We start from the raw sequence: 24,999 nt of genomic DNA on the forward strand, positions 1-24,999 counted from the left end.
GTATTGAATGATATATCTGAGTGTTAGTTACTGTGTAGTGCATTCAACATAGAAATATCTGTCAGATTTTGAAAATACTAATTTGCTAAGGTTTAAAGTAGGTTGAAATTGAAAAAAAAAAAAAAATTAGCAAACATAAGTAAGATGATCAAAATGAATGTTTGGTAGTTTTTGGCTTCTTAAAAAGTATGGAGCTAATTCTGATCTAACTGTCACTGAGTTAATAAGATGTGAATACATTGCATAAAATGGATGCCTGCATCTGCTTTTCCCAGTAGATGCTGTTGGGGAAGGATTCATTCCCAAATGAATCCTGTTTTGGTGACTGAGAAGACAGAGCCACTGCTTTAAGCCAGCTATTCTGTTTAGTTTCTTATTCAAATGTGTTATTTGTTATTTAATGCAAACCAAGTATTTAGTCTTTCTGCTTAACTAGCTTCAGTATGTATACTAGTTTTGCAGTAGTAGAGACTAAGTAGAATAAATCAGATAACCCGGCCGGGTTAAACCACGACAACCGTTTAGATAATTTGTATGAAATTCCTTTCATGGGTATATAAAATGTGTGTAAATAGTAGTGCTTGGGAAAAGCAGAGAGAAAATACAACATATTTATGAATGAGTCTTTGCTAGAATCGAACATTCATATCCTGTATCTATGAACTTTCTTGTATTTGTTCCAGTCAACGTATAGTTACCTTTCTCACAATTCATGCTTTTAATGATTCAGAAGTTGAACAATATATGTCTCATTATTTTATAACTGAGTTTAAACATCAATATATAAGGGCAATGGTTCAACTGCAGAACCCACATCCACATCCCTATTATAAGGGAATGAGATATGAATAAGTATTAGGGAGGGATAACAGCTTTACGATTAGGTGTGAGAAGTCATTTAGTATGAAATTGTCTTAGCATCTTTTCCTTCAATGTATGAATTTGTTTCAGAATTCTGCTAGATTACTCAATGAGAGTAGAGTGACTTCTTGCTTCTGGTGTAATTTTAAGAACAAGTGGCTATTAACTTTCCTAAATGAACAATAGTTCTCATTCTGTTCCTTTCTGTTGTTCATTTCTGAACAACATTTTCTTCTTAATTATAAGTGGAATGGAAGTGGTACAATAAAGCATTTACTTGCATAATATTAAATGATCTACAGAGTGAGCAGCTATATCTACTCTTTATGCTCCCCAAAAACAAAAACAAAAACTATTTCAATAAGAAAGAAGTTCTAGCTACTATTTTGGGGGCAGAATTGTATTTCAATGCTGAGTGAGTAGAAAATGAAGAATACCATAGTTAAAAGACTTTTTTCTTAGTATAATACTAATATAAAATATTAAGACAGGTACATTAAAGGGAAACGTCTTTGTCCACTGAATGTTTACTGTAGATGACTACTGACTTTCTGACTTTATGGGATCTTCATAGTAGTGAAAGGACTCAGCATGAAAATTGATGGTGGATGCCACTGATTGCCATTTTGTTATATATATTTTATGTTGGTATAGGTCAGATTTCCCTCACTTAGTATTTGGACTGCTGCTTTTTTATTTCAACATTGATTTTTATTTAACTTAAATTTACTTTTCAAAGCAATTTTATTACAGCATAAATTAGAAAAGATATATCCTTGTTCACTCTGTATGCACAGGTCCACTGATTTATTCTGTAAATAAAACAACATAAAACTTTATGACACCTGTTGTAATTGCTTTAGGTCTGACGTCAAAGGCCAGTGACAATGACCATTTTTCTTTGAATCATACTTTTGAGGTGCTCTATAAAACAGGTATTAAAATTAATTTCTAGATTGCTGTGGTGCTCAGTGACTTTTTTTTTAAAGGTCAGAAACTCCTGGTTTCTGGCAAATTTTCTCGACCTAAAATCACTGCTGAATTATTTCTTTTATATGTCTGCTGCAATTAGGGGAATTCCTGAAATTTTTAGAAAGATCCCTTATGATACACCTTCCAAAAAAATCCATTACTTATTTTCTTCAAAGCTTCAGGTACTTCGTTGTTCTAAGACAGCAAAATAGCAGTCATAGTAGATCTTTTCTAGGAGAACACAGAAAGATAAAATGAAAAGTCAAATCTAACAATGCACTTACTCTAATGGCCACTTTCAAAAAGGTATGTTTTCTTACAGTATTCTTTCTTACTGTTTTGTTTTCTTTCCTACTAATATATTGTGAAATCAGCTGTTTGCCTTTCCATTGAGTCTCATTTTTATCAGGTGTGAAGATTTAAAACTACTTTTGTCATGCCTCAGCATAGTCTCAGCATTCCTCTTTAACTAGCAACTAATATTCCATAAAATAAAATAAGATCCATAGATACAGCCTCATATTTTTGTACGAACAAGAAAACAAACAAACAAAACAACAAAATCATAAACCCCAACTCCTACATTTTATCTTAGGAAACTTTCTTCATAGGCCATGTGATTCTTAAATTGAGGAGGAACACATCTACACAACTGACTGCAACACTAATTTATGGAAGTACATGGATGAATTGCAGGGAGACATGACAGTTTATTTTTTCCTTACTTTTGGTGACTTGCTTGACACCATTTAAATACTTTCATGCCCAGGGGTAGGAAACAGGACCAAGTCTCTCAAAACTCTGGTCATCCTGTGAAGGATAGATTGAGGAGATCAGATTCCTAGAAAAATTTCTTCCAAATAGAAATGGTATGTCTTGACCACTCATTTATGAGCCAATTCCCAGAGAATTTATAAAAGAAGGCCTAAGCAGAAGGGAAAAAAAAAAAAAAAATCAGAGCACTAGGAGCCCACATGTACTGTCTGCATATAGAATAACATTCACTTGGTACTCTACTATAACCATATAGAGGTGTGTACCATATATGGTATCCAGCAACTGAAGTTGAAGCAGTAAGTAGGTGACACATTGCAGCAACTGGAACTAAAAACCAAGTTCCAAGGATGCTATGAGGAAAAAAAAAAACATGCATACCTAAGCCCTCTTTCAAAGGTGCATTGTCCTAATTTTCAGAAATCAATTAGGCATTTATGTGCATGTTGAAACATAGATAAATTCTAGGAAAAAAAAAATGCAACATTTAAACATAGCATATTTTAAGAAACTATTTCCAAATCATCATCATAATCTTTTTGAATCTTAGCCTTCATTTCTGACCTGTTCTACCACATTTTCTGAAGTTTGTTGTGAGATTTCGAGTCATATCTGAATACGTCTCCTATACGTACTTACGTACCTTGCACAGCTTTTTCTTCCAATCTAGCCTTGTTAGCTTTCTTCAAAGAATGATTTATTCAAGGTATAAAAAGTGTTACTTTCATATGTGAGAATTATACTACAATATTGTTCTCCTAGGAGTCATAAACAGATCAGAGACCAGTTTGTGCTACGAAAAAAGAAATATGAACCTCACAGGGACTTTTAATCACAATAACCTGGTGCTGAATTGAAGATCCATTTTGTATCACATCCCACTGGGCTAACAAAAGTCTGTTTGTTTACAGTAGTTTAATTAAAACTTTTAGCAGAAAAAAGGGATACTGAAGGTGCTGCCCAGCTTTCCATTAAACTTGGTCTTACTCCAGAGAAAAGCTGTTTGTGCTTTCAAATCATAACATTGTTGCATAGTTTCAAAACATCTAAATATGTTTCAAAAAACATCTAAATAGTTTCAAAACTTCTAAATATGTTTCAGTGATCCAATATTGTTAGGAAATACCCTTACAGAACTTGAAATAATTTTATTCTGCACATTATTCTGTGGATTTCGAGAAAAGTGTAATTTTAGCTCTGATGCAGTCTTACTTTTCTATCAATGGCTTCAGACTCAGATCTGCACTGGTATGTTTATTTAATTACAACAGAAATTAGTGAAGCCACTATTAACTTCATTACTCTGCACCAATTTAAACAGAATAGCTACCCAGAAAACAATGACAAAAACAGACAAAATACTGTTCACAATGTCACTCCATGTAACAGGCTGCTGAGATTTTTTCAATGAAAAATAATCTGAGATGGCATGAAGTGCAGTTAAGAAAGATTAATCTTACCTCTCTGTATGCCTTTTGGAATTTGGGGTAAGGGGTAAGACTTAAGTGAAAAAGCTTTTGATCTTGCTTATAACTATCTAAGGCGTTCTGCTGACTATGGACAACAGGATAATTGGCTTTGAGACAATATTCTACACTCCTTGACTTTTCCCAAACTTTTTTTGGTTATGAAGATTGGACAGCTTTTATATTCAGTAGGTAGGGCAGATGATTTCTGATTCATTCTAGTATTGCATATGTTGGAGTGACAACCATAGTGGATTGGAGATCCTGAATGGAGGGAAAAAGTTTGTCTCTCAGAAAGACACTGGTCATTGTTATGAACTACTTTAGTGGCAATGATATAGTGGGAATGATTTTGTTTTAAATCACACTTACTGCTGAAGAGGTACTTCAAAAACAATTCCATTCAGAAAGGGAATGTTCCCAACCTGTGTTAAGACCACAAACTTGGACAGAATGCATTTCACGCTGAAATATGCACATTAGATACTATTTGCTAAACTTTTCAGTACTTGACCTGTTCTGTCATTGATCAAAAACTGTTAGGTGTATAATTAGATATATGTGTGGAAACCATCATGACATGCTTTCATGTCAGACAACTGAGATCTGAAATTTTCACTGATATAATCACAGCTGCGTAAGACTGAATATGTTTGAATGTATATGGCATCACTTGCTCCAGCCTTTTGTTGTCAGAAACTTAAAATCTGTATTATACAAGTCACTGGCAAGCAAAGTTTATCTCAGTTCCTAATATCGTGATTGTTCTATCTTGCTACTTAAACTGCTTTTATATTCTCTTGCATAAAAATCCTAAATTGTTTCTTCAACCCTATTATCTGAGAATACTTACGAGATATCAGAGGATAAGAGAGCGCAGAAAAATCTTAAAGATCTTGAAGAGATATTAAAAAGTATAGATACTTATGAACAAAGATCATAAGGACTACACAGTAGTGTACAAACCAAATCCAACAATCCATCTAACAATGACAACAATAGATTCAACAGGGATTGAGTTAACTGTAATAATTTAAATATTTAGTAAGAGCAGTCAAAATTGGAAGTTTCACAGTTACACTTAAAATATTTATCTGGATGCTTTAAAGTTTGAATTTTTTGATTTTTAGATTTTTTTTTTCCAGTTGTGAATTTTGGACAGAAAATTACTTCATCTACTCTTATATTATATCATCACTTGCTTAATGTGACTAATTCTTATGAAACTATCATACATAATCTAGTAACATTCAAAATCATTACCTGTTAGTACAGATTCCAAATTTGTACTGTCTTTATAAAATCAAGTGCAGCTAACATGATTGATTTCTGTCATTGTGATAAACTGTCTCTGATGTGAAGAGACTTCAGAAGACTTCAAATCCATGTTACATAGAAACTACTGATATTAACTGAAAAACAATTATATACTACTTGAAGTACTCCTGATAACATTATGAATAATACAAAGATAATGCAACGACCTGAATGAAAGAATTTAATGAAATTAAAAGCTTAATTAGGATTCTAAATTTCTAAACAAATTCTAGTCTATTTTTCTTAGACAGAAACTAGTGTCAAAATAAAACAGTAGAACAGATTACATATTTGCACTTGTGAACAAATCCATCAGATCTATTGTTCATAATAAGATAGGACACAGTAAGTTCTTGTATCACGGTCATTTTGATTTTAAAATGCATCTTAGAAAAAAAAATCCTTGCTATCTGCCAAAGATATACCTATCTGCCAAAATATAAAATGTATGCATTTTTTTAGAGATTTCATTTAAAAAAAAAAATTCTGTTCAAATCTAGCATTCTTCCCAGATTTAGTATTCATTCCATTCCTCACAACACTCTGTAATTACCATTCTCTGAGATCTTCACATAAACGAACATGTTCCTTTGCAGAACATTTTCAAGATAGGTAATACATTTAAAGTATTATCATAAATACTGAAAATGTTCTGAAGGTTACCCTAAGTGTGCTACCTGAAAACATTATGGCTTTAAAATGCATAAAGTCTATTGAGAGCTCAATAGAAATCAATCATCTGAAAAGAAGCAAACAAACTCAGTAAAAAATATTCAATATTACCACTAGATTAGTTCTTTAATTTCCCAAGACAAACAAGACTATGACTTTCACCAAGCAAAATATGTTGTTGTCAGTGTTGCCCTCCTTTCTTTCCTATTTTTAATTAATTCCACTTATTCTTCTATATTTATCAAATGAAAATATGACAAAGAGGCTATTTTACCTTCAAAATAACTTCTCCGAGAAGTGAGGGAACAGAAATGTTCCTATCCACTCCTTTACAGCATTCTTACAATTTAATCTCAGTCCAGACTGATAATCCAGTATCAGAAGTGCTTGCATTCAGAGATTCTGATTTTGCTAATACAGAATTCTTAATGCTTAAAATATAGCACCTTAGTTTCTTAAAACTTATATCGACAGAAATGTTTTTTTCTAAGCAAACCTTTCATTTATATTGACTAGTGTCCAAGGTTTTTAGGAAATCTGTTGGAGCCTGAGAGAACTCTCCTATTCTTCTTTTAATAACTAAAACAAAATATCTATTTTTTCTTTTAATTCTTAAAAACCTATTCTTCTTTTAATTACTACTGTTACTAATAATAATACAAGCAAGTCAGCCCAATTCAGAATAAAGCTCTTACAGAATTTGAAAATCAGATGAATAATGCAGAGGACCCAGCACTGGTAAAGAAATACATATCTGCAAAGAGAAAACCAAGCAGAACATGCATCAATACGATGAAAAAAAGTACATGTAGGAATAAAGAATGCAAACCTCAAAGCCTTAAGGACACTTATAATGGAAAACAACAATTCTGAAAAAGATATAAAAAGAGAAAAAGTGGACAGAGGAAAGTGGTAAAGAATCAGTTATGCCTGGAGTTTTCATTGTGACACAGACAAAGGTGTTAACAAAATCCTTTGAAGGCATATATGGAAACAGGGCATATAAAGAAACTTCCTCTGTGTTTAAGTGATATAAGTGTCACTGAAATTCTACACCACAATACAAAAAAGATGTCAGAAAAGATGGACAAAGCCAGGAAAGCAAAGTTACCTGCAACATAGTTTTAACACAAAGAGTACTATACAGCTTTTAGATTACATGTGGATTGATGCTATACACTAAACAGTATTGATGAGTCATCTCATTTCTTTATGAATTTAATCAAACAGTGAGTATGGTTTTATAAAAAAACCACAGAAAACTGGTGTTCTACTGTTTTCTGTAGCTTTTAAAAATAAACTAGAATTCTATCATGGAAAAACACGGTGACCTAGACATAGTGCCAGCTGCATTTCAAATTTATATCTGAAGTATAAATAGCCAGGTAAATAACATTAGCTTTCAGTTTAAACAAAAAAGACCTATTTATTAACATGAAATATTCAACATATTCCACTGAACTGACTTTTTCATGGATTTTTGGGGATTTTGGAGAAACAAATAGATAAAGTACATGTATATGTACTTTTATATTATTCACTTTTACACTAAAATGATTATCAGGATGATATATTTATTCCCCTAACCATTCTTAATACTTAAATTAAACCACTGTAAGTCCCATTTTTATTAGTCTTGTCCATCATAAAAGAAGCTACAGTAATAACTTCAACAGATCCACAGAGTTTTGATATAAATAAATCAGTAACAGAATAAGATCTTGGCTATATATTAAACACTACCTGTATTTAATCCTTGCTGCTTAATAATTTAGTATTTGCAAACTGTTGAAGTTTTCATGCTCCAAAAACATTATTTCCTCTAGCAAGAGCATCAAATGACCAGAATTAAGTGTCGGATTGCTTCTCCGTTTTTAAAACTAAGTGTGTACTGATTGGGTCATTACAACTTTTTTTTTTTTTTTTTAAATATATTGTTGTGGTTTAACCCATCTGGAAGCTAAACACCACACAGCTGTTCACTCACCCTTCTCCCTCCCTCTCTGAGATGGGGGAGAGAAATGGGAAAGTAAAGCCTATGAGTTGAGATAACGACAGTTTATCAAGACAGGAAAATAACAATAATAATAATAGTATTAGTACTAATAATGTGTACAAAACAAATGATGCACAATGCAATTGCTCCCCACCTGCTGACTGATGACCCCAAGGAGCTGCTGGCCCCCCCATCCTGGCTAGCCACCGCTATCTATTTAGCATGACATCAGAGGGTATGGAATCAGAGGGTTTGGCCAGTTTGGGTCAGCTGTTCTGAATCTGTCCCCTCCCAGCTCTTGCTGCACCCCTAGTCTGCCTGCTGGCAGGACAGAGCGAGGAACTGAAAAGTCCTTGGCTTGGTGTAAGCACTGCTCTGCAACAAGTAAAACATCAGCATGTTATCAGCACTCTTCTCATCCTAATCCAAAACATAGCACCCTACCAGCTACTAGGAAGAAAATTAACTCTCTCCTAACTGAAACCAGAACATATACAATTTTAAAACAAGCAAACACAGAGATAATTTATCATCCTAATTTTATTGATGTCATATTTGGGCAAAGTCATTGTGTTATTCAAACTTATGAAAACACTCCTGTCATCGTCTTGCAGAACACTCAGATGCCAGTACCTTCCCACATAGCTTCCCTTGCTTATGGCAGGGTTGGAGAAAGGTTTTGAGAATCATAAGTCAGCCATCGCTGAAGGCATTACAGTTACAAAAGAGGTAATGAAATAGGATAGTGACAGTAAATTTAGAAAGTACCAGAGCAGGTTGTATTTGAAGCGGCTTAAGGTTACAATATTGCAAGGAACTTTCCCAGGTGTGTGAGTTCCTCTTTGTTTCTAAACCCTGAAATGCTCAGGAGTAATGTAAGGGCTAACGAAAGATGCTCAAGAAAAAGATACGTTTATGCTGTCAGTCATCACAAATGAGAATGTGTCTTCCAAAAACCAAAACAGAGTTTAAATAATACATTCTATGGCTCCAGGATGCTAGAGTATACTTCCAGTATAGTCCAGTATACTTCCAGTATAGTCCAGTATACTTCAATAGAATTATATAATTTTGACAGTGTTGTTAAATCAAGATAAAAGAAAAAAAATAAAAATAAAAGTAATCACAGTAAATATTTTTAGTCTACTACTACATTCCCTCGTCTGTATTCATCTCAAATGCAATGATTACAACCAGTATGATTTTAGCTCTGAGCTCTTGAAGGAGGGCCCAGCTAAAACTAAGGACCCACTACACCAACGTACATTTACAAACACTACTTGTCCTGAGGTCTTTACGGTCTGATAAAAACACAACAGTGCTATCAACAGCTCTGATTCAAGAAATACCAAAAAAAAAAACAAAAACAAAAACAAAACAACAACAACAACAACAAAAACAAACAAACAAACAAACAAAAACAAACAGTAGCTGGCATTAACATGTTTTTAGAGTCTAGCTACTAAAAGGGAACACAGAAGTGCCCTGTCTTGTTATGGAAGGCAAAAGAACATAGCTTATCTGGTGCCAACAAATCATGAGAAATAAATAAATAAAACTGATCACTTGCTTATATAAAATAGCACCTATTTTGCCAGCTTTCAGTAAAATAAATTTTGTCTGAACTTTCTTACATAACACAGGTGAATAATAGCTACAGTTTCTACCACGCTAACGGGAAATTAACATTAAGAGCACTCTCCTCATCTTAGGAGCACAGAAGCATTTTTATTACAGAACCAAATCATTTTATGATTATTTTAACTTCACTTATAACAGCTGATTTTCATTGTACACTTACGAACAGATATTGTAAGAAAACTCATATAATGTGAAAATAGCCTAATATACTCGTCGCATATCGGAAAAGCTGTTCTAAATATGTTCTCTTCCATTTCTTCTTTCCCTTCTCCTAGCATTTCTGTTGGGACAGAGTCCTATTTAGATTAACTTCGTGTAAGGGTTTGTCCTTCATTAAAAAACCCTCAAGAAACTATTCTGAAATTTTCGAAAGTTTGAGATATGTAAATATCAAATTTAACATAGTCAGATGATGAGTGCAGCAGTCTATTACAATCTTGTTCCAACTGATGCATAAACTAGAATTTGCCACACTCCGTCATTCATTACACTCCATTAAATCATTCAATTAGAACGTAAACTTTAAAATAGCTTGAGTCTGTGAGGCAAACACAACATATTTATTTCTCCTTTTCATCAGAATCAAAGCACAATTATTGTTTGAACTTAGAAGATATTCTGCAAATGCAGAAAACTTTGACTTTTTTTTTCTTACTATAATGGTCTCATTATTTCCATTATGAAAAATCAGATTAAAAAAAGTCTGAAGTTTCAATAGCTTGTTGGGATTTTTGTTTGTTTGATTGTGAGTTTTTATTGGTTTGTTTGCTTGTTTTCAATTAATGCAAGCTAAGATTTTGGGTGAGATGCCACAGCATATTTGTAGTGTATTCATTTTTCAGGGAAGAATCAAAAAAAAGATGTTATTGGGTGCTTAGAGGGGAACAGGTGCAGTGTGTAAACTTTAGTAAACAGCTGAGAATTCACACAAAACAGAAATACCTTATAAAGGTCCCCCACAATTTAGGACATTTCACCTGGAACTTATAGATAACTACATGACACAAATGCCTATGAATTCTAGCTTCAATACTTCTAGTGTTCACAGAGCAAACTGGAAATACAGTTAAACATTTTTATTCTCTTCTACTACATGCAGTGAAACATTCAATGAATTTTATCTTTGTACTGTGGCAAAATGTCTAGCCCAATTACGAAAATTTATTCCAGCACAAATACATTACTTTATAATATATCCCAGCTAGCATTGGTTCACTAGCACTTGTAAATTTTGAATATTCAAAAGCTGTTAGAAGATGCATAAAAGGAAGGAAGGAGCACACTTGAAGTACATTCAATCTTAAATATTTTAGGTTCCCACACTAAATTAAATTTACCAATAGAATACGAACTTTTTTTTTTTTCTGTAGAAGTTAACGTATCCAATGTCAGTTCACTTTCAAATATTTTGTGTATCTCAGAAAGGTCATGTGACCTTCATCTTAGAAATGCCTATTTCTGTTCTTTGTCTGTAGAGAAAAACACCAACTCAAATATAGATGTTTGCTTCGCATCTGTTTTGGTGAGATGAATCTTACTTCCATATACTTAGTAGGAAAGGAGTATGTTGGAGGTTTGCTGTAGGGCAGAAGTAAATATTTTATTTAAACAAATAAAGTGTTTTACTGATATTTCCACACCTGCTACATTCTGTCTATGTATATAACATAGCACCTTACAGAAATAAATGAAATGACAAAATCATCCTGAATGATCAATAACTAGTAAAACAATCTAGTCAAAAACTCCATTCTCCAGTGGCTATTCAATTCTCCCATGACTATTGAAGCTCATACCCAACTCCCTTGACTCCTCTCATTGTATCAAAAATAAATAAATAAATAAATACTATCAAAATAAATAAATAAAAATAATTAAAAAAAAAAAAAAAACAACCACAAAGCCAACCAACTAACAAACCAAACAAAAATCTCCATAAAGGTGTCTATAAAGGTTTTCAGTGAAAAGGAACTCACTGTAAAACTGAAAACACCTAAGTGTAAAAGACAAAAGATCATTTGTCGTACCCTGACAAAAATTGACTTCCAAAATTAGGATGAATAAATACAGCTTAATATTCTAGACAATTTGAGGACAGATGCTGATCCTTTGCTACTTGCTTTGCATAAACATTAAGGACTTATACAATGCAGGGTTCGTTGTTTATTTGTTTTTAAACAGTTTACTTTGTTTAAAGCAATGTGAGTTTATCTTGTTTTTTTGACCAGTGCACTGACTACGACATCTTTATGGCCTTAGACTAAAATAAGATGGTTTTGAAAATCAGTGTATCAGAATTTGCAAAATCTGTTGTGATGAAAAATTCAAAATAAGATCAGTACAGGTATCCATGAAAAGGGCCACAGCAAAATCTTTTTGCACGACTTTATATAATTAATCTGTATAGAATGTTTTCTACCAAGAGTCTCACCTTTCCCTGATTGTTTCACGCAAACAATTTTTAATGGCTAAACTCTCCCATCAGAAGACCTAGGAAGATACCCAGGCTGCCCAGTCATTAACTGACACAAATCAAGTCTCACAAGTTTGTATTGCCGGGTCTTACTTTTACATCTATGCATCAATACTCACAGATTCAACCACATGCTATATGGATCGCAGATTCAATGTGAGAAGTACTTTTGAAAGAAGCAATCAACATAAACATTTTGTTAGGTAAAAGAACCAGTATCATCCTCCTTCAAAGCAGTCATTCAGTCAGTCACTCATTTTTCAAACTTTTAGGACATGTTCAGATTAACTGTATTCATACCATGGCAAAAACATTTTTTTTTTTTAAACTAAACTGTATTATCTGCACACGTCACTGACTATAAGTATTCTAAATAGCCCTGAAACTAAGCCAGATGCATTAGCATGTAAAAAACACATTCTCCATTTCCTCTATCTTGTATACACTTCTAAATAATATTTGTGAAATGGGTATAGACCTCAGATGTCCCTCCAGATCCCCCTATGCCAGTACTCTAACCTTCTCAAATGAACCCCCAAATAGCAAGGCAGTCACAATTAGGTACCAGGAAATCTGTACCACGAAATCTAGGACAGTATCCTGTCTAAGAACATTGTTTTCTTCTAGACAAAGAAAATTACAAGATTATGCATTTATGTTAAAAAAAAAAAAAAAAAAAAAAGACATCACTATACGTCTATGCACAGTAGTTATAATAACAGTTATTTCAAAGAGTTTCATAATGAAATGTTTGAAAAATTCATCCTAATTAATTACTCATGAGAATTAACTTGGTTATCTGAATAAACAATGCCAAGATTTACAATAAGATCTGAATATAAGCAATGAATTCTTAATTACTGGTACAAGAGTCGGCAGAAACAAACCATTTTATAGCCTTTGGACATCTTAATGTCCCACTACATGTAGCAAAAATTTACATTAAAGTCGTCTAGTAGGATACAGTAAATTAGGAATGAATAATTATTTACAACAGTGTGCAGTAGAGAAGAATTAAATGTCTGATGTAATTACAAAACAATGCTTCTTATAGGTTAATACAACATGAAAATATTTTTACTATTAATTCAGGATACACTTTCAAACAAATACTATACTAAGAAACAATAACAGCAACAACCACAAAACCAAACCAAACCAAACAAACAAAACCTCCTGTATCTATTTTCAAGGCACCTGGATGCTTTTGTTAATAGTGAAATATTAGCCAATAATACATTGCTCCTATAATAGTGCCATATATGAACTTGCAATGTGAAAGACATTGCAATATCATTGTTCTAATCAAAGACTCTGCTGAAAGAAAAAAAAAAAGACACTAGATTGATTTCTCATTGATTAAATTTCTCTGGGGAAAAAAAATAAAAATAACAAAAGACAATAGTCCAAACTGAACCAGATGGAACAAAATTGATCTAAATGGACAAAAATGAACCATTTGGATCACAATGGATCCCAAATGGTACAAGGAGTATTGGGGATTATCAGCACAGTTGGGAAATAAGTCTAAAACACAAAATGTGAATGATGAAATCCGCAATCATTATATAAAATAGTTTAATTTTCACAAGCTTTACATTTGGGAAAATTTAGAGCATGCTGTCCACCCTCTTACCACTGTGTTTTTGTGGTATGAGAATATGTGGCCTGAAGCACTAAAACATTTGTTTTCTCCTATATCCTCTAATTCTATTTGTGCTGCATTCCAGAAAGAACTGTTTAAATTTAGTGGTTATTAACTCATCAATATCCATAAAATCCAATTTAGATATAAAAGAGAAAAATTATTAGCATGACCATGACTTTCAGCACAGAAGCCTGGATTCTCTGTATTTTTTTTTTCCTTACAACATCTGCAAAGCAAAAACATGAAGTTCCTGACATTATACTGCAGTAGAAGGAAAGTCTAAAGAAGGCATGAGTCATTCACAAGCCTTTTTCAGACTTGGATAAGTACTCTAAAATGTAAATGTTGAAAAATTCAATGTATGAACAATTTAAGAGAGACCTGTAACTCAGAAGCACAGTATGCTCAGAAGGAAGAGTATAATTAATAAATTTGTCACCTGATAATTTCAAAATTTCACTGGTTTTAATAAATAAAATAAAATAAAATGTAAACATAATTTCCTTTATAATTATGTCTGTAAATGAAAGTATAAAATTTAGAAATTATTATAGAAAGGTATTATTTTTGAAGCATTTAAATTATAGAAAAGAAGTTATAAAGTCCAGTCCTTGCCCATCCCTGACCAAACACAATAGATGAACATCATGAACACAAGACATTTTTTCACAATTCAGATCCAATTATTTTACTATTTAAAAATAAAAACCCAAACAAAACACATATAAAATTCCAAACAACAGATAAAATAATAGAATAGAATTAAACCTGCAACTACAAAGTTGATACTAAATAGAGATAGACTGCTGACCAATTCTTAATGCCAGTTTAAGGAGTAAATATTTTAGATGTTGTGTATTTTTGAAATAAGGATACTAATTTTAAATTTCCAGGCAATGATTCAGAATCATGTCAGTCTAGTTCTGATACTTTTGAAGAATTCGTGTTTGTATAGCAGTCAATTTAGCATTTACCTATGGTACCTGAACACCATGTCCTCACACAGACACACACACACCACAATAGTAATTATTCTTTGCCTCTTCCCCGCATATAAAACTGGCACCAATTTCCAATGTAACTTGTATTTTATTTTTTTCACTTTAAATGGAATATATATTGCGGTTGAAAGGCAGACTACAAGAAAAAAAATTGAAATGTTGACTTTTAGACAGATGATTGCAAATGATATTTGAACATTCAGCCTTGGTAAGATCCAGCCCGTAAAGTGTAACACCTGAGTTACCTTAATGACAGTATGGATGATGTCTCAGCTGGAACAACATTGTGCTATTTTGAGAACTTTTTAGAATGTTTTAGACTGTGTTTTAGAATGAGGCATAGGCACAGGAAACAAGACACAGACACAGGATTTAAGTGTGGAATTAAAGAATTAATATGAGAGCAGATTAGAAAACTACAAAATGAGGTCCTACAGAGGACCTGACTGAAGCCCATAAGAACAGAAAGGAATAAACATCAGGGAGTAGATAAAACTGAGCTACATCTCAGTATTGGCAAAAGAAAAAATGTGTATTAACTAAGTGCAAATGGAAGAGATTGAAGTTGAAGTCCCAGTGAATTAAGGAGTGAAGAGACAGAAAAACTTTTCAACCAGACTAATGAGAGAGAAAAAAAAAAAAAGAAAAAAAAAACTACTTTAATGACTGAGTTCAATAAGTTTCAAATAAAATATATGATATGTTATCTGTTAAAAAATCCCTTAAAAGCCTATGTATTCTAATTATAAAAGTCAATTACAATTTCTTAAAAAATAAAATGTGTTATTTCTTTTTCCAACAGCACAGTTCTGCTCTCAAGAAGTCCTAACAAATTTTTTTCAAATAAGAGTATTCAAGTATTCATGACCTGAAATGAAACAATTCTATTATTAGGCTTTGTTTACAATATAGTATGTGCATAAATGTTGTGTAATATCCTACTGCATTGTGTAGCAAAAAGGAAACAAAAAAAAAGACATCTGAAAGAATGTAATTATCTCTTAACCTATATTAACATAATCACCTAACCGTAGTGTTGACTGTTTCATTTCACATTAACATTTGACTCCATGTATTAAATGAACATATTAATGAACATACTCGTCTTTACTTTTCCAAAGTAGCCCTGTCTAGAGATAGGACTACACATCTGAATATTTGGTGTATTTCTTTTCCTAAAACAGCCTCTTAGTCTGTATAAGACCATTCACTTGGTTGTGAAAGAATTTTCAGACAAATCCTGTTAGTTCTGAATATGGTTCACTGAGCAGCATGATCTTATCAATTAAACAAGTTGCTAATCTAGTAAATCAGAACACACAGCTGTTTTAACTTTTTAACCTAATGGAAATTCTAATCGTATCTCCTGTCAGACTCATAGAAGCCTAATACGTTTCAAACAAGAGGCTTTCCTGCTGCATTGCACTATCAGTGTATGCTGTGTAAGCTTCATACTCTTTCTGCTAACCAAGAAAATAAAGAGACGATAAAGAAAACTGTGAAAATGGAGCTTCAGACTAAACATTCTTTCATAAATAAATGTAGAATAACATTTAGTCTGTGTTCTTGAATTTAGTTGGAACATTTTCAAGTTCCATGAATTTTCATCAGAAATGTAGTTTTTACTGTTTTATTGAATTAAATGATTTTTTTTTTTTTTTGGAAATATGCTGGGATTTCTAACACAAGGAAAAAGAAAGGAAGAGAATGCTTGATGGACTGCAAAAAGAAAATTTTGGTAGAAATCCACTCTGCTAGCATGCTGTCCAGAGAAATGGTGCATGCCAAGCGTTCAAGGCCAGGCTGGATGGTGCTTTGGGCAATCTGGTCTAGTGGAAGATGTCCCTATAATGGCAAGTTGAACTAGATGATCTTTAAAGGCCCCTTTCAAACCATTAGATGATTCTATGTTCAGATGTTTTCATTATTCTTATGTTTTAAATATAAAATATGAAACATACTTCTTACATGAGAAGGAGGCTATGTTAAAGAGAAATGTAGAACAGAAGCAGTCGTGTTCTACAGTGAAATCTAAGCCTCTTTATAGCAGGGCATTACCTCAGGTTCTTTTAGTATGAAGTTTCTCCTCAACAGTGAGAAGACTAACATCTCTAATCTGTTGGGACTGTGAAATGTTCTAATGCATACAGTACATTTGTAACATCTATGACACATTAACTTGGTCTGGAAACCCTCAAAGATCAAACTCTTCACAGAAAGAAAATATCATTTTAGATACTGTTAGCAAAGAAGGAAGAAACACTTTTTTCACTGATCTGAACATACATTTGAAGCTGCTTGAGGACACTAGAATAGCGCAGAGAAGGCTGATTGAGCAGGCAAGGCCAAGCAGAAGAAAGGGTGAGGCTTTGGACTGCCATATTACTATCTGCCAGACAGGTACTAGAGTGTATATTCGCTTTTCAAAGAAATGCTTAAAACTGCGAGACAGAAAGCCAAATTTTCAGTGGTTTGGAAAAATACATGATGTCTGCTACTTTTTATATATGCATTAGAAAGCATCTTTATTCCTTTTTTTCATCCAGATCTTGGTGTTCGATGTGGTGATGGTAATTCATAGAAAAATATTTACGAACTATTTTAGCTTCTTCAGCTCAATATATCACTTAGCAGTTACATCATTTTTATACTTTTTGATTTGTTTTCCTTTTTGGTTCAGCAGTATTACAGGCAAGAAATAGCAGCCTAAATTTAAAAAAGGTAACTTTTAATATTAAAATACCAAATACATAATTTTATTTATTTATTTGTTTATTTTAACTCCAGGCTATAGATTAGTAAAAGCCTGAGGACCAAAACGGTACCTTTAATGTTAGACAGACCTAATTTCTTTCAACCTGAAATCCAATAATTCAATCCAGCAATTCAAATGTACAATGATCAGTTTAACAGTGATTTTTCTTATGCAGAAGTAAGAATTTATGACATGAAACCTGAGTTTAGTCAAGCCATTTTATTCAGCTGAACCTATCAACTTGCAAAATATCAGTTTAGAATTAATTCTTCATACCCATTACCATTTCAATCATACAACAGAGAAATGAAAGAAACTACCAGGAAACTAGAATTACTATTTTCCTTATGTTGCTCAAAGAGCTTGTAAGATGAAAAGCATACAAATTGGAACTGGACACATAGGCACTAAGTGGCTATTCTGTCATACCACATTTGACAACAAGCATCCTTAAGGTTCTTTGATTAAAACATGAGTCAAAATGAGCAAGGCACTTGCAAGACTTAGTTCATGAAATATTTCTTGTACAACTCAATGGTTAATCACATTTTTTCCACAAAATTAAAAAATAAAGCCTGTTACTTTTGCTGGTTATAAACATAAAATGGAAATTAATGGGCACTTTAAATAAAGACCAAATTGAGTCCGTAACTGTGGTAGTACTACAATATACCATGTAATCCTATATTTAATAAGGACAACATATCTTACCATAATTGCCACTAAGATATTACCATATCTTACCATAATTGCCACTAAACACTCTACACTAGAAATCTACCTCAAACGAACTGTAAAACTATACAGACTATCCAGACCAGCAAACTTCTAATTACTGCAGGAAAACAGGAAATGAGTTAATCAAATCATACCTGGAGAAATTGGTTGGTTTTCACATGACCCACGTCTCCAGCCTCTATCTGTGCTCTTGACAGCTTCTCTTCGGTTTCAGTTAGCCAATGATTAAAGCTCTTCATGTCAAAATGAAAAAGTCGCCACTTCTCGAAAGATTTGTCAAACCGTCTACAAGCATAAAAGGAGATGAAGTAATTATCTATTTATCGACACTTTATTTATTTACCACAGGGGAAAAAATAAAAAAAAATAAAAAGTTGGATTTCTCAGATTAAATTTGTGCAACGTTGATGGCATTCCGTATTAAAAATTTGTAAAGTTGTATCAAACAGAAACATGGTAGTACTTCTGAATAGTGAAAATATTGCTAAACATATGTGTCAAAAATCAATCATCCATTTTTAATGTTTTTTGATGTTTCAAATGAATTCCATGGTCATAACATGTTTTCAGTTAACAGCTTTAAAACCTACTCTAACTCACATCACAGGCTTAACACACACAGACCACAGTGTAACTGGGTATATGCCCATATACTTAGCATGAAGAAAACACTAGTACTGCTAAAACGCTCCTAACACAACACAGTTCAGTAACTTGCTGTGGCTACCAACACTGCAAACATTCTCTGTGGGTTAACATACTGGTTTTGTGTTGTGAAAATACAACTACTTTCAGATCCCTTTTCAAAGGGAAAATAATTTAAAAGATCTGTGACACATCTGACCCACCATACCATAAAACAAAGAATGAAAATCAGTAGGCAGATTCTTGACATGCTTATTAACAAAATATAGTCCCATGACCCTATTATGATTAAAGGACTTTTCTTTTGTAGAAATATGATTTATAATATTATAATATTGCATACAGATGCAAAAGGCTACATAATTTATGAAATCTGCTTTTGTGAGAGATTCCATAGAATCTATATGCCCCAGATAATTCCAAGCATATAGTACAATTCTGCTCCAATTTTATGGAAAGAAACTTATTTTTTCTGCCTCCCCAGTGGATGCAAATGTCCATCTGTTTTTATTGCAAAGAAAAAGCAACATCCTTCAAAAGACTTTCCACTTTTAGCGTGTAAAGGGAGTATTCTCCTACTTTTATTAAACACTTTTTTTTTTTAATGGTTTTATGTGTTTCATTTCAATTTGAGTATTTGATAAAGATAGTTATGCAAAAATAAAAATGTCTGAAATACATGTATGAGTGAAAAAAAATTAAGATATTTAAAATATAATTTTGTACATTAACTTAGTATGAAAAATATTACTTCCATGTCTACCAGTATACAGTCCACTACACACAAGACCATGTACGCACTTCTGGCACTTTGGTAAATCTAATCTTTTTTTGTGCAGAGTGACTGATTAATCTTGTGGTTCAAGATCTGTTGACTCCTGTCAAGTATGAAAGACATGAAATGAAAACAGAATTTATTTTGAAGATGGCCAATGTTTAAGGAATTCAGTTATCCTACATTTTGGATTCCTGTTGACAAGATCACTAATCAGAGATTAGCTAGAATGCTTTGTTAGCAGATCATCATTAAATATACTACTGTTGTTTAGTTTAATAATCCTTCTTTGTAAGATTATAATAGGTTTTAGGGTGTACTTAAAGGATAACAATAAAGATGCTCTATTATTTTTCCAGGAAGTAATCTGGTTCTGTGTGGATAAACTGTAATATTCAAACAATCATTAAGAGTTTACCTCACCATATAAAAACAGGTTACTAACAAGGAACACTGGTGATATCTTCAATTGTACTGATGATTTTGGGGGGGGAGGGGAGGAGAGAAGAGGAAGACAGAAAACAGATTTTTTTTTTCTCTTGTTTATATACTCCCAACTACATTTTCACATTTTAAAAACCTGTAATACCATATAGTATGAATAACATTAATCACTTCATAACTATCTATGTATGGCTATATACTTTCCTCATAGTAACCAATTTTGATAAATAATACGCTAAACTGAGTTGCACCAGCAATCAGAGACTTTGAACTTCCTCTTATATTTACTATAAGATAGGGAAAATATAAGGCAAATACACACTTAAAGATCTACGAGAAGATTTTTTTTTTTATTAAACAAAACAACAAACATTCAACCATGGGAAGTAGTTGAGATAAAAGTACTCTGCCAGTTTGGTAATAAGATGGCCAAGGAGAGTGTTCCCCCTCTCATAAGAAGAAGGGAGATCTGGTAATATCAGACATGGAGAAGACTGAGGTACTCAACAACTTCTTTGCCTCAGCCTTCACTGCCAATCAGGCTTCCCACATCTCTTGTTTCTCTGAGCATGAAGATGCTCAGAGAAACAGCTGGGGGAGCAAAGTCCCTCCCACTGTAAGCAAAGAACAGGTTTGAGATCATCTGATGAAATTGAACAGGTACAAGGGGGTTGGGCTTGGTGCTATGCATTCCAGGGTCCTGAGAGAACTGATTGATGTAGGTGCCAAGTGTTTCTCCATCAGGTTTTAAAAGTCATGGCAGTCAGGTGAAATCCCTGGTGACTGGTAAAAGGAAAACATCACTCCCATTTTTAAAAAGGGTAGAAAGGAAGACCCGGGGAACTATAGACCAGTGAGCTTCACTTTCTCTGCCTGGGAAGATCATGGAAAAGATCCTCCTGGAAGCCATGTCAAGGCACATGTCAGTGGATAAGGAATTGGCTTGAAAGATGTACTCAGAGAGTTGCAGTCAATGGCTCTATGTCCAGGGGAGGCTGGTGACAAGTGGAGTCCCTCAGTGCTGTTTAATATCTTTATCAATGAAATAGACAACGGGATCAAGTGCACCCTCCGTAAGTTTGCAGATGACCCCAAGCTGAGTAGTGCAGTCAATACAACAGAAGGAAGAGATGCCATCCAAAGGGACCTGGACAGGCTGGAGAAGTGGGCCCATGTGAACCTAATGAGGTTTCAACAAGACTAAGTGCAAGGTGCTGCACCTGGGTCAGGTCAATCCCAGATATGAGTACAGATTGGAAGCAGAACTCACTAAGAGCAGCCCTGCAGAGAAAGGCTTGGGAGTTCTGCTGGACAAAAAGCTTGACACGAGCCAGCAGTGTATGCTTGCATCCTAGAAGGCCAATTGCAGCCTTATCTGCATCAACAGAGGAGTGGCCAGCAGGTTGAGGGAGGTAATCGCCCCAGTCTGCTCTGTTCTTGTGAGGCCCCACTTGGAGTATTGCATCCAGGTCTGGAGCCCTCAGCACAAGAAAGATGTGGGGCTGTTAGAGCAGGTCCAGAGGAGTGCCATGGAGATGATCAGAGGGCTGAAGCACCTTGCCAATGAAAAAAGGCAGAGATGTTAGGGATGTTCAGCCTGGAGAAGGCTCCTGGGAGACCTCATTGCAGCTTTTCAGTGCTTAAAGGAGGCTTATAAGAAGATGGAGTGCAACTTTTTGCTCAGGCAGATGGTAGGACACAGGGGAATGGTTTTAAACTAAAAGAGAGGAGATTTAGATTAGAGATTAGGAGGAAATTGTTCACCCAGAGGGTGGTGAGGCAGAATAGGTTGCCCGGAGAAGCTCTGGATGCCCCATCTGTGGAGGCGTTCAAGGCCAGGTTGAGGCCCTGGACAACCTGGTTGAGTGGGAGGCATCTCTACCCATGGCATGGGGGTTGATCTTGAAGGTCCCTTCCCACTCAAGCAGTTCTATAATTCTATGACTGCATGAACAAATGATCAGTCCTGCCATTAAAAACAATGACAAAAAGATAAAGAAAAGTGCAGCCTGGTACAAAACAATCCTTTCTAACATTCAGGATACACAGTCTTACTAGCTAAAACTAAGAATCACAGAACTGTAGGGGTTGGAAGGGACCTCGAAAGATCATCGGGTCCAACCCCCCTGCCAAAGCAGGTTCCTCAGAGCAGGCTGCCCAGGTAGGCATCCAGACAGGCCTTGAATATCTCCAGAGAAGGAGACTCCAAAACCTTCCTAGGCAGCCTGTTCCAATGCTCCGTCACCCTCACTGTGAAGAAGCTCTTTCGCATGTCAGTGTGGAACTTCCTGTGCTCTAACTTGCAGCCATTGCCCCTTGTCCTATCCCCACAAACCACTGAGAAGAGGTTGGATACATCCTTCTGTCCCTCACCCCTCAGATATTTATATACACAGAGGAGATCCCCTCTCAGTCTTCTCTTCTCCAGGCTGAACAGACCCAGGTCTCTCAGCCTTTCTTCATAGGGAAGATGCTCCAGGCCCCGTATCATCTTTGTGCCTTTCCGCTGGATTCTTTCCAGGAGATCCCTGTCTTTCTTGTACCGGGGAACCCAGAACTGGACACAGTACTCCAGGTGACGCCTGACCAGGGCAGAGTAGAGGGGGAGGATCACCTCCCTTGACCTGCTGGCCATGCTCCTTTTAATGCACGCCAGGATCCCATTAGCCCTCTTGGCCACAAGGGCACAGTGCTGGCTCATGGTCAACCTGTCATCCACCAGGACCCCCAGGTCCTTCTCCTCAGAGCTCCTCTCCAGAAGGTCATCCCCCAGCCTGTACTGATACTTCGGGTTGTTCCTTCCCAGGTGCAGGACTCTACACTTGTTCTTATTAAATCTCATTTGGTTTCTTCACCAATTCTTCAGAAATGGGGAGGAGGGGAGGTGATGTGGAGGGTGAGGGGAGGAGAGGAGACTTAAGAACAAGAATTAATTTACAGAAGGACTCCTCTAAGCTTTATGCACTGATTGCCTTCCCACAGGAGCTAAGTCTCTGTTCCCTACAATAGCAAGCTGTATTAAGTTTTTAGTATACTGTGAGGCTGTTTATAAATAGTATTCTCCCATATTTTGTTTTGGAACTTAGAACCAACCAACCAAGAAATTGTCAGAAAATACCAAATAATAAATAAAAAAAAATCGGCACACAAACCTGGGAAAATAGAGACAGAGGAAATTCCTAGGAAATTTTATGACAGTTCTACTTAGCTACAGATGAACACAGGAGTTGTGCAGGATCTGCCATATGTGTTGCATTTCTTCGCATCATTGTAAACAAAGACTATTGATCTTCTAATTAAAAACTGAAGTCAATCACTTATTAAAATGATCGTGATGATTTTTCAATTATCATGCTATTTTTCCAAATTTAGACAGAACTGAAAGGCACTTTTTTTTAACCTTACTTTTCTCTGAATTAAATGGAAAAGTATTATTTTACATTTGAGAATATCACATGGAAAATAAAAGTGAAAATCCATTTCTTTTGGTCCAGTATGGTTTCTCATTTTGAAAAATACATTAGAGCAGAACTCCTCCTATTCCTCAGGAAATGAAATTACTTTTCCACAGCATGAAGAAGTTTATCAGCAGCTTAAATGCAAAAATTCAGTAGGGGTTGATATTAATATCATAGAATTTGCATTCCAACACTTGCAAATTGAATCTCCCATCACTCTCCATTTTTCTTCCCTTTGCTTTGGATACTAAAAGTTGCAAGGAGAAGAAAAGACAACAGTTGCAGGGAGAAGATATGTACAGTTAAAACTTACAAATTGAAATACTAGTGCTTGTTGTTCAGGTCTTAAAAACAAATAAAACTTTGCTACCCTTGGTATAATAAGTATTAAGCATCAGTGGGGAAAAAAAAAAAAAAAAAGTGGGAATTTATGGACAAGCAAATCCACTAAAAATCAGTTCTCCTTAGGTGATTGGCTGTACTTGAACACTATCATGCTGACAAGAGAAGTTTTGTTGCTGCAGAGGCAGCTCCATTCTAAATGGGATGGAAGGGAATGTCACCATGCAGCTTCATGATCACACTGTTTTAGAGGACCACCTCCAGAACACTGCCCAAGTATACCCAAATGAGAGCTCCCCCTGCTAAATCTGTGTAACACAGTATTTTATATAAAGTACTACTTTAAATAGCTTTTTAAAATTTAAAAGATTTTTTTTTCCATCTGCAGTCCTGTTAATATGCAATAATATCAAAATTCACAAAAGCAGAAGAGTAAACTCAACATATATTGAGTAACTGCTAAGATGTTGAAGTCTTGGCACAGCAGAATGTAGATAGAAAAAAATCACAAGTGAGTACATAACAGAGAAATCCTCTGAGAACTACAAACGTTCATGAAAACTACATCTTCCTCAAGAATCTCCAACCACACAATTTGGAGGCTAGTATTGTTACAAGCCTCACAATTCTTAAATGCTTACCTAGGGATCCAGCCTTGTTTGCAGTCAGAGACAAATCATAGAGCTAAAACAAACAAAATGTGTATTGACTCATCCATATCTTCATCTACTAAATCCCTTTCTGTTTGATGATCACATGTAGAAATGGGGGCAGATAATAGGTAACTGTCCAGTATCTGGGCAGTATTTCCTCTTTGTTACCCTGTCCTGTTTTTCTTAACATACACTTGATAAGAAGATAGAAGAGAACACGCTGAAGCCAAGCATGAAGTTCCATGTAGACTCCAGACTAGAATGGATGACTTGCATAAATTGCAAAGGGCTTAAGCAGTGTACATGAGCTCTGACACTTATCAAGCTAGCCTTATTCTTCTAATTTGAAAGTTAAAATTAACAAGTAA

The 24,999-nt window shown here is 34.5% G+C and overlaps 1 protein-coding gene across 12 annotated transcripts in view; it reads right to left on the bottom strand.

Moving 5' to 3' along the window:
• Positions 1–24,999, bottom strand: part of DMD (dystrophin) — a 1,246,037-nt gene that overhangs the window by 577,170 nt on the left and 643,868 nt on the right. For all 12 annotated transcript variants that reach the window (XM_084515490.1, XM_084515483.1, XM_084515486.1 and 9 more), the window contains one exon: positions 18,449–18,599. In XM_084515490.1, the coding sequence (XP_084371616.1) occupies positions 18,449–18,599 (151 nt within the window). The remainder of the gene's footprint in view (positions 1–18,448; positions 18,600–24,999) is intronic.

This window comes from Aythya ferina, assembly GCF_964211825.1.
Source record: "Aythya ferina genome assembly, chromosome: 1".
In the NCBI taxonomy this organism is placed as follows: Eukaryota; Metazoa; Chordata; class Aves; order Anseriformes; family Anatidae; genus Aythya; species Aythya ferina.